Source organism: Elaeis guineensis, chromosome 1 (assembly GCF_000442705.2).
Source record: "Elaeis guineensis isolate ETL-2024a chromosome 1, EG11, whole genome shotgun sequence".
NCBI lineage: Eukaryota > Viridiplantae > Streptophyta > Magnoliopsida > Arecales > Arecaceae > Elaeis > Elaeis guineensis.
In genome coordinates this window covers 15036058-15047414 of record NC_025993.2, presented here as the reverse complement: position 1 = coordinate 15047414, position 11357 = coordinate 15036058, and the positions used below count along the sequence as shown (strand labels likewise).

The 11357-nt window shown below is 34.0% G+C and overlaps 1 protein-coding gene across 3 annotated transcripts; it reads right to left on the bottom strand.

The window, feature by feature from the left end:
- Positions 1–3638: 3638 nt before the first annotated feature.
- LOC105038018 (WAT1-related protein At5g64700) lies at positions 3639–9588 on the bottom strand. Of its 3 annotated transcripts, XM_010913686.4 has the most exons (7): positions 9077–9583; positions 8938–9000; positions 8170–8286; positions 5121–5373; positions 4834–4992; positions 3946–4097; positions 3639–3856 (listed from the first exon to the last, which is right to left on the bottom strand). In XM_010913686.4, the coding sequence occupies exons 1-7, from the start codon at positions 9247–9249 to the stop codon at positions 3766–3768; spliced, it is 1008 nt and encodes a 335-aa protein (XP_010911988.1). In that variant the 5' UTR covers positions 9250–9583; the 3' UTR covers positions 3639–3765. The 3 variants fall into 3 exon arrangements, with proteins under 3 accessions (XP_010911988.1, XP_073106865.1, XP_019703853.1); XM_073250764.1 differs by lacking the exon at positions 4834–4992 and having other exon boundaries at positions 9077–9588; XM_019848294.3 differs by lacking the exon at positions 8938–9000 and having other exon boundaries at positions 9077–9584.
- Between the last annotated feature and the right edge of the window lie 1769 nt (positions 9589–11357).

The following is an 11357-nucleotide window of genomic DNA, read 5'->3' as shown; positions in this document are numbered from 1 at the left end:
TACCCAAACTTCAAGGATCTAGATAAGTAATCCATTTTCATTAAGCTCAAAACTCTACTTCTTTGTTTGCACATTCTGACTTGAGTGTCGGAGGGTCCTCGCTGGAGCACCATCCTCCGACCCAAAGTTTTTTGTAGGTTGTTCCAATGCTGCGTTTCTTTATCTTCTGACGTCAATCAGAAACCAGCCATAATAGATTTCATGGATTTTATCTCTCATTTGAGTCTTGTGGATCTTGATTTAAAAGGAAGAGATTTTACCTGGTGTAATGGTAGAGAAAGATCTTCACTTGCTGGGCTTGACAGGCTCTTGTTATCACTTGAATGGAAGGATTCTTTCCCAGCTTGCTTCCAACAAGTACTATTGAGTGCAACCTCTGACCATGTGCCTATTGCCCTTCATTGTAACCTCAAATTTCAGATTTTTGGAGTCTTTAAGTTTGAGAATTGGTGGATAAAAGAGCCAAACTTAAGTGATGTAGTGATTTGTAATTGGAAGAAAATCATAGCCTCCCCAAATTTAGCTGAAGCATGGGTGGTGAACCTAAGGAGAGTTCGAGCGGCACTCAAGACTTGGTCTGATTAATTAAAAGAAATGTCAACAAGGAATTGAAGGAAAAAATTCTGCATGATGTTAATATCTTAGACCAAAAGGAAGAAAGTTGTGATCTCTCTCTGGATGAGTTGCAAACTAGGAGAATTCTTAAATAGTCTCTAGAGGAACTATACATCAAAGAAGAAGTTTACTGGAAGCAAAGAGCCAAAATTTTATGGCTCAAGGAAGGGGACCGACATACAACATTCTTTCATAAGGTTGCTTCGGATAGGAAAAGGAGGAACTATATTGCATCTCTCATGGATGATGGTGTTGAATTACAAAGTCAAGAAGAGATTTCAACCAAATTGCTCTCCTTCAAAAACCTATTTGGGCATTCTTTGAAGTCTTCCATTTCTATCAACTAGAACTTGATCTACGAAAATACTCCATGTCTTGATGATTTGACTAAAGATTTTAGCTTGGATGAGATTAGAAATGTTGTTTTTCCCTTTGGAGACATCAAGCCTCGGGCCCTGATGGATTCACTTTTGCTTTCTTCAAAAAGTTTTGGGACCTTCTTAGTGATGATCTCTTTGTCTTATTTGAGGATTTTCACAAAGGCACTTTGGATCTTGATAGACTCAATTATATCTATATCTCCCTCATCCCCAAGAAGAAAGGCTCTATCACAGCTCGGGATCTAAGATCAACCAGCCTTCTCCATAGTGTATTCAAAATTATCACCAAGGTCCTCTCCAAAAGGCTGGCCAAGTTCCTGCCTCTTTTGATTGATGAATAACAATCTGCTTTCATGAAGGGGAGAATGATCATTGAAAATTTTCTTTGTGCCAATGAGATAATTGCCCATTGCAAAAAAACCAGTGTTAAAGAAGTTCTTTGCAAACTTGATTTTGAAAAGACTTTTGATAAGCTTAATTAGGATTTCTTACTTGATGTCCTAGAGGTGAGGGGCTTTCCTTCCAAATGGATTTGTTGGATTTGGAGTCTCTTAAGCACTTCCTCTGTGGCACTTTTTCTTAATGATAGACCAAGTAATTGGATCAAATGTTGTCAGGGTTTGCGACAAGGTGGCCCATTATCCCCTGCCCTCTTTATTTTGGCTACTGATGTACTCTCTAGATTACTTAACATGTTGGCTTCCTTGGCTTGGTTAAAGGAATCAGTGAGAATGTTTCTTTTTAGGGTATCAAAAGTCTTTTCTTTGCTGATGACACATTATTGTTTTGTGCTGGGGATAAACAAAGCTTGATGGTTGTGAAAGCTATCCTCTTGGGTTTTAAGGGTGCTTCAGGTTTACAAATTAATTTTCATAAAAGCTTGATTGTTTGTATGGGCATGGATGATGTTGAAGCCTCTACTTTTGCAACTATGATGAACTGCAAGAAAGGGCAACTGTCGATTACCTATTTGGGCCTCCCTCTATGTGACAAGAGAATTCCTAAATAGTGTTGGTCCTCTTCTTGAAAAGGTCAACTCTAGATTAGCTTCATGGAAAGAAACATTCCTATCTTGGGGTGGAAGGCTAACTCTTATCAACTCCATTATGTTTGCTCTCCCCTCTTACTACATGTCTGTCTTTAAACTGCCAAAATGGGTGCTTCATCATATTGACAGGTGGCGGCATTCTTTTTTATGGAAAGGGCATGATAGTGTTAGTTGCTTCTACTGTCTTCTTAATTGGGACAATATTTGTCGGTCAAAGGAGCAGGGTGGTTTGGATATCAAAAACTTAGAGCAATTCAACCTTGCTCTTTTAGCAAAATGGGCATAAAAATTTACACTAGGTTCAAAATCTCCCTGATGGTTGCAAATCAAATGTGCTTATTATCGAAGGAGAAAGATGGGGATGAGAGTTAAGTGAAGAGTGAATAGGATGTCTCATGCTTGGAGAGGCATTTGCAAACAACTTTGTGCCTTCTAGAATTTCCTTTCCTTTAACCTTGGTAATGGATCCAATATTTATTTTTGGGAAGATAAGTAGGGTGCTTCAGTGCCACTCTCCTCTTTGTTTGAGAATCTCTATAGTATTGCTTGTAAGTCCAATTGCTCGATTGCCTCATAATGGTCTTAGAGGTCTTTGGCTTGACATATCAAGCTCAATGGATCTTTTTCCTTGTTCTAAAGAAGATAGTTGAAGTTGCTTCAAGCTAGTTTGGCCATCATCAAACCATCAAGAGTTGTGAATGTGCCTTAATAAAAACTCTCAAAAATTTAGTATTTACACTGTTGAATCCTACTATAAATTTCTTAACAGTGGAGGACTTGTTTTCCCTTCCTACAAAATTACCTAGAAAGCGGCTATTCCAAAGAAGGTGAAGGTATTTTTGTGGTTGGCTCTTCGCAACAAACTACACACTGGTGAGGTTCTCCAAAGAAAAGGTTGGTCAATTAGCTCTGGTTGTGTTCTTTGTGGGGCATCTCTTGAATCTATCTCTCATCTTTTGATCAAATGTCTGTTTGTGTGTAGTATTTGGACTATTCTAAAAATTCAGCTAAAGATATATGGGTGGCCGTCCAATCTGCATTGCCTCTAGACTAAATGGAGAAGAGCTAAATTCTCGGCCTTAGAAACAAGGGTGATGGATCAATTGATGGCTGTTTTGTGTTGGAAAATCTGGAAAGAGAGGAACAATAGGATTTTTCTTAAAAAAATATCTCTATCTATTTTGTTTTGCAAAGAATTCTTTATACATTTGTTAGTTGGGAGCCCATTTGCAAGAGGAAATTGGTCGATACTCATGCTCTTTTTTGCACTAAACTCTCTTATCCGATGTGTTCTTCCTCCAATTGATAACTAGGTGATATAAAGATATCCTTTATAGGCTCAAGGTGTGTGCTAAAAGTGGTTATTGAAGTGGCTTTCTATTATACGATTTTTTTATAATAGGTGCTTTAACTAGACCAATGTTGGGGTGTGGCTAACTCTATAACCAAGAGTTGGGTACCCTATCTCTTTACTGTATCTCTTTGTTTCTGTTTTTTAGTTCTCTCTTATTGTATATTCTTGTAATCCTTTGTTCTAATAGAAGTTGGGTGGTAGTTCTCCATTGCTTCCCTTTTTATCCAAAAAAAAAAAAAAATTCAAGACTTAATAGTACAAAGATATACCATAAATATGCAACTCACAAATTACAACACAAAAGATCTTCTTTAAAATCATAATTGTCCAATCTAATTTACACATGTGTTGCCACGATGGTGGTGCCATTACTTTGGAAGATTGCTATCCATATGCTCTCTTCTTTTTCCCTGGAGAACACTGTAGAGCCCTCCAACCATGAGAATTGCACCTAAAACACTGCAACGGTAACACAAAAATGGTTGATGAATCCTATTTCAAACACTTCATAATAATTTGAGCAACTAGATAGATCAAGCAAAGAACACCTTCCCAAACTAATTAATTCTCCCAAAAGAAACGCGGAGCCTATGATGGTGATAATTAGAGTAAACGGCATCGTCATGGCAAAGAAAACTGGGCCTCTCTTCTCAATTGTCCATGTTTGCAAGTAAAATGAAACTCCAGTAACAATAATCCCCTGCCATGCATCGTGTAGAATCTACATTAGTTCATTGCAACGCTAAATATGGTTTTGAAGAGTTTATTGGTCAAAGTCTGAGCACAATATTCTTAAATGAAAATATATCCAATAGAAAATTAGTTATTTTTGAGTTGTTCCTTTATCTTCTATAAAAAATTTGCTAAATAAAGTGCATCAATTTTCATTTTTTTTCCAACAAAGCTCTCTTGTTTTCACAAGAATATTTTTTCATTGGACCATGACACCCTTACCTCATGACTGGGATTTAATGGGGCTATAAACTTGAGGGCATAGTTTTCCAGTAAAGTCTAAAACAGAGAGTTTATGCAGAAACATAGAAGATGAGTTACATGCGAGAAAGGAAGGACTACATGTAACCTTGGTAGAATATTTAGATGCTGCAATCCTCTTGCAAAGGAGACCAAGTATGTTCTACCTAATCAATGAGATGTTTATTCAAAATAAGGTTAGAAAACCAAACAAAATCTAGTAGCCTATAATTCAATGGGACTACATGCCATCGATTGAAGTCATTTCATTTTAAAGTGCACTACTGTAGGTATATATCTACAACATATATACCAGTAGCTCTATTACATAGTGTACTACCCAATCATTTAAAAAAAAAAGAAAAGAAAAGAAAAGAAAAGGGACAATCTAGTTCATAAAATTTGTTAGGATTAGAAATATAAAATATAGGCAATGACATCAATAAGTTGGGATGGAAACTAACACAGTATGCCACTGAGATGAGGCTAATGTCAAAGCTCAATTTCCACCGAGAAAAGTCCCTCTCACATGTTAGCGCAATAAAGAATGATTGGATGGTGCTAAAGACGCATTGTAAGGTGGTAAACAGAAGTTTGGAAGGATATTCCTTCAACAAAGGTTCCTGTAAGGAAGTTGATGCATAAAATTCAAATTCTCAAAATATATAATGATATCAAAGCATTCTATTTAATCTAAAATCTAAATTGCAATCCTTGAAGGATCTAAGCTTACACATAGAGGCATATATACCTGGAACAAAATCCAAAGAGACCACAAGAAGTTGGAAAGGATCATGAGGAAGGTCCCCAGAATCCATGTGCTTTTGGAATCTCCCCTAGCTTGATTTGTGTGACTATCTCCATGGCCAAAGAGAGGATGATGCTTCAGAGCTTTCAATTGAGGCCCTCTATAGAAGGCCATTGCTAAAATGCCAGATAGGCAGAGTACAACACCAGAAACCTTTGCGATCCCTGAGTATCTCTTTAGCTTGACAGTTTCCATCCTGTTATGGGTAAATAATTATTTTTTTCATTGAATTTGTAAATAACTAAACAATGGTTGGATGACATTTTTGTAGAATTACACTTCTCTCTCAAGTAATGCCATGCATGGAATCCTAGGTGGAACTTCTAAGATCGTTTTGTTGCACATTATGTTGATGTGACAACATATGATTGGAAGTGGATTTTAAACTAGAACAGCAGCTAAATCACATGCTGTAATCTTAATGAATTAGACAAGACAACATCCGATCTTTCTACTTAACTAAAGATGTATATAAAAGCGGGCAGGCACTGTGCATGGGATGGATATTTTGTTTAGATTCTAAAATATTATTTAAAGAAAGTGAAGGTAGAATGTTTTTAAGAATATCTTATTATACTATTTCTCAATAAAAATTACTAATAGATCTAACAAAATAAAATCCACATTATTGATAAAAATCTATGTTCTCTAAAATAGTGAAGAGGTAAAAATTTTGAGGATGACTCGAAGGGTAAAAATCAAAAGGTATGATGGTCTCTTATCCATGCACTTGGGTGAATATAAATGAACAATATTAGTATAACTAAGCTAAAGTATACTATACTATGTATAATTTGAAAATCCAACTTATTGATCTTAACCTCAGCATCTTAAAATATAGAACAAAAATCCAACTAATTGGATACTTCTAGACCATAAATCAAATTAAAACATAATCCCATAGCATTAAACCATCCATTACATATTGCTTTTCAACCTATCCTAGGGGCATGTGCTTTAACTTGCAATGGCCGATAAAGGATTCAAAAGTGATGTTGCTTTTAATGCCATAAAAAGCATCATGACTTTGATTTTGAAAATCCATTATCGATTATCTTAGAAAGTATTTGGAGTCAAATGTTGTTAAAATCATTCTAGCTTGACTTTCTTTTAGTGCTAGTACAGTCAAACAAGTGAATCGTTTACGAGCTATCTTATATCAAGCTTGAAATTTGGTTCAACTTTCTCTCATTAGGTTAGTAAGCAAGTTGAGCTAGAGTTCAACTTAGCTTGCTGGAGCTTAATTCAATTTAGACTGAATTATGAATTAACTATTTTATATATTTTACTATTAACAATTAAAATATTATTTATTTAATTAGTATAAATTAAAAAATGTTAAAAGTAGAATATATTTCAACTGCCACTAGATTGCTTCTAAAATTAATAAATAGACGTATGAATATATATATATATATATATATATATATATATATATATATATATATATATATATATATACACATATATACATACATACATACATACATACATACATACATACATACATACATACATACATTTATAGAAAAAAAACCACTTCTAAATTCAATAATGATGGAACACGAAAATTGAGGATGGTGGTACGGAGAGACCGGAAGGGTTTATTTGCCCAAACCATCACCAGCCGGGTTAAATAAAAAGTCTATATTTCCAAAAACAATGACCTAGCAACTCTGACAATTCAACCAATTGAATCATCCAAGTCAGCTCAAAGTAGGTTTGTACTTTACTTGAGAAAAATTATTTAAAAGCTAAAAAAAATAAAGATAATGGATCAAGATCCTCTGATGCTTTCGGACTATCTAGTATTCATTCATCATTCCATTAGAAACAAATGTTGCCACTTCTATCAAGGAGAAGACAATTGCTCATCACCACAATAGTAGCCAAATCCAATGGGATTGAAGCTATTATGGCCAAATTTGATAGAAATCGAGGTGCAAATGTAGGATGCCATGGAAATTGGGGTGGAGTGGCTTGATCTAACACCCCCCCCCCCCCCCACCACCACCTCCCTTTTTCTCTTCTTCTTCTCCTTATTCTTATTTTTCTTCATCTTCCTCTTCAACATATTACATCGAAACTCTTTATCCTTATTCATGTACTTCGATGGGACTAGATAAGCTGCATGAGAATCTAGGGAACGATAGGGAGAGTTCATATCCTACTATCTGAGGATGGGAAAGGGGGACGAGGCAAATGGGAAATGAGAGAGGGGTAGATAGGTCTGAGAGAAGATATGAGCTCTTTAACTTTATGAAGGGCAAATAAAACACATCCTCAGACATGGCCTAATTATGGGTTTCAATGTTATCAAATCCCAATACAACAATTAATAAGATTAACCAATATTTTGGCAACCGAGCTTTTTCGAGATGTCAACTAATATTTTCCAGACAAAATATTGATATCTCTACCAATATAGTAAATCCAGATTGAAAACTATATAAATATTGCTTTCAAAATAAACTAAAAAAATATATATTTTAGCAAAAGAAGTGATTAGAAATATCAATCTTATATGTATATATTTTATTGATCGTGATAATGTGGTCAAGTGTTTTGCATAGATCATATCAGGAGATATCCAATATTGATACAAATCAAGATCTTGATCGAGATGAAAATCTTGGTTCCATGGGCTTGTGGCTTAAAGCAAGTTTAATCTTTTGGCACATGCGAGGATTAGCCCAACTTGACCAATTTCATCCTAACCATCCAATTCATTGTGATCTGCATATTGGATTCCCTTAAGAAATCTTGACATTCTAGCATTTTGTTTGGAGCTAGGGTAGATCCATTAGATTTGTATGGTAGTGTTGGCTTGAGTCAAGCCCTATTTAAGCCAAATAATATGCATCCCTATTCAAGTCAAAATTAGTCTCCTTTACCTATGAAAAAGGAGTTTTCTGAGAAAGTTCCTGCATAACAAGCACTTCATTTTTCAAAATTGCTATAACAATATATAAATGAATGCGACAAGTCATACCCTAATACAATAGCCAAAATGAAAGTGGCCACCGGAGTAACATTCATGGTTGCAGCTGATAAGGTTGCTGAGGTGTAACTGAGGGCAATGGAATATATGTCTGTTCCTGCGGCAATTCTAATAAACAAAAAAGGGTAGACAAGTCAAAATTTGTCTTGAATTTTGATCAAAAAAATTATCTTAGAATTAATTAATTATTTTTTAAAGATAAATGCTCAACATGTGTTATGGACGGTAATCTTATAGGAATGATTAAGTTATTTTGAAACAAGAATATATTTTTAAACTTAGTTATCAAATAATGCATTCTTTAAATAGATCCCAAGCACAACTAACACTAATTCTAAAGCAACCATAATAGAAGTATGCTTTCTAGACGCCTAGCCAATGCATGCAAAGATTTCATAGTTTTAATGGTGAAAATCTTTTGTACATGAGAGAATGAAAGGTAGAAATATGGAAATTTGAATAAACGTCAGGTAAGTTTTAAGGTATATTAAAGTTATATATATAGAATGAACTAATAAAGAACTAACTGCAACATTTGGGCATAGATACATAAAGTAAAAGAAAAGAAAGGGAAAAAAAGGCATGAATTCACAGCAATGGATTATTGACAATTTGGCTTCTTTTGTTCCTAATTAGTAAATTGTATGGATTTAGGCCTCCCTTCTTCTCAAGGATGATGAAGTTGATGATAGTTGTATGTAGTGGATGACGACGACGGTGACAGTAGTAGTAATAGTCATGATAATTATTGAAACTTACCCAAATAAAGCAAGTAAAAACATCTTGAAGAACACCATAAATGGGAGTGGTGGAGCTCTCTTCCTTGAAAATATAGAGCTTCAATAATCAAATCTAAATAAGAAGGAATGGAATTCCATGAAATATGAGCAAGAATTACCTCTCAAGTACAAAAGCGATGGGTACCAAGAGAAGAGTAGCAACAAATTGTCTATAAAACAAAAACACAAATACGCTCATGCCATCATTGAAGGCAGCCTTGGAGAGTATTTGCATGCCTGCATAGATAAATCTAATAAGCAAGACAACCAGCCAGACCTTAATATTTTCCATGATTAAAATTTCGCTTGGAGCAACTCCAAAATAGAGTGTTAGATATATATAGACTGTAAACACAGTGAAGACCCAAATTGGAAATGTGTGCGTCAGACAAGGTGATTTGTTTCTCTTCCCTTGTCCTGGGAAGGAGAAGAGAAGAGAAAGTTTGCTGACTAGAAAGCTAGTTGAGCATAAAAGGATGAGGAAGTGTAAAGCCGTGTCAGCAACCACACTATAATTGCCTCCCAAAGGAAGTCATTCATTTTAATTTTCACTCTAGAGTCCATCTTCTTTCAATCAAATTGTCCTAATTCCTGTCTTGTCCAATTTAAGAAGAAAGAAGAAGAAGAAGAAGAAGAAGAAGAAGAAGAAGAAGAAGAGGGTCTAAAGTGTATTTAGTCCTGAAGCAGCCAAGCCATTTTAATGAAGTGGCCTCCCACTTGGCCTGCTAATAGCAAACAAAAAGGATGCTGTTTTCTACAATGAACAGTGCAGTGATAAGGTTCTCCACTAGGCTTTGTATGGAATGAAAATTATTTATCGTGCTGGGAATCATTGCATTCAAAGAAATGCCATGGATCTATTTGTCAACAAGCATAAAAAATCTCTATAACAAACAAAGCCATCGTAACCTTGGAATGTGACAAACTGAAAAAAAAAAAAAAAAAGAGAAAAAGAAAATAAGTTAGAACGAAGTGTACTATTTTGATGTTAGTGGGAGAATTTTTTACTAGTTGAAATAGCTACATCTGCACCAACCGAGGCTGAAACCAACACCTTGTTGCTTCCCTCACTGTGGATAACATTTGATGCTGAAGTTTCGTGGCATGATTTAAGAAGACGGTGGCGGATACAAAGTTTAGTGGACCATGAACTAAAATACTCGCACATGTGATTGGATGGAGAATCATTAAAGAGATGACAAAGCTCAAGGTGGAATGCTTGGTTGCCAAAAAGTCTCCTATAAACTAGACCTGCTAGGTTGGTCATGGATGCGGACTTTTGAAGTTTCTGGAAAGGATTATGTGGCGTCTTCACAATCGCGAGTCGAAAGATTATGGCAACTATCGTATTAACGAAGAATTCTCTTTGTAAATATATAAAATATTTTAAATATATTATTAATATATTATAATAAAATTAATTTAAATAATTTAAAATTAATATTTAATTAATTAACAAATTTAATTGATAAATAAAATTTAAAAATTTTATTTATTAAATTTTAAATAATAATTTTATAAAATATAATAATAAATCTAAATCTAAATTATGTTGATACTATTAAATCTCACTTTTAATTTCACTCTCAAAGTAATACCTATATTTGTAACTAAACATCTGAATTTGAAAAAAAGGGAGATAATGAGCTTGATAGCCTAGTAACTAATAAATATCTTAACTAGATATTTCAAATATTATCATAAAATATGATGTTCGAAAATAAATATCATGGATAAACATAAGAATATATTTTATATTAATTTAAGTAAATCAAAAATTTTTAAATATTCATATATGTACAAAATCATAAATTCAATTTGAATCAAACACAACAACCTTAATTATGACCAAACTTATACCCTGTAGAGAGATCAGAACAAAAATAATGAGATCAATCCGAGTACCAATGCATAACCCCTATTAACAAAGTTCAGAGAACTAATGCATAATCTTCATTGGTAGGGTCCTGAAAATCAAAGTACAATCCCTATAGGTAGGGTCCAGAGAACCAATGTACAATCCCATTGGCAGGATTCAAAGAACATATTTAGCTTAGGAGTCCAAATCTAGTTTATATCAAAGCACTTTTATAAGATAACATGTATATATCATAATTATATTCAGCATATTAATATTCCATAATAAACCAAAAAATCATAATTTTCTAAAAATTTCAATATTTGTGAATCACTTTTTGTTCAAATACAATTTCTTAAATCACATATAAATTAAAAATTAATTATTTTTTTCAAAATAAATTATGAAATATCTCAAAAAGATGGTTCATTGCTTTCCCTCTGTAGAACACTGAATTGTTAAATTTAATTAATCTGGAAAGGATCCTTTAGAACCTATTATTCAAAATATAATCTAATCAAAATTTAACCATCAATATTTGA

Bases quoted from the DNA above. Each gene is read 5' to 3' on its own strand.
- LOC105038018 (XM_010913686.4), bottom strand. From the start codon at position 9,249: ATGGAAAATATTAAGGTCTGGCTGGTTGTCTTGCTTATTAGATTTATC. The intron at 4,993-5,120 runs GTATATATGCCT...ACTTCCTTACAG, and splicing joins CTCTTTGGATTTTGTTCCAG to GAACCTTTGTTGAAGGAATA. The intron at 3,857-3,945 runs GTGTTCTTTGCT...TTACCGTTGCAG, and splicing joins GAATTAATTAGTTTGGGAAG to TGTTTTAGGTGCAATTCTCA.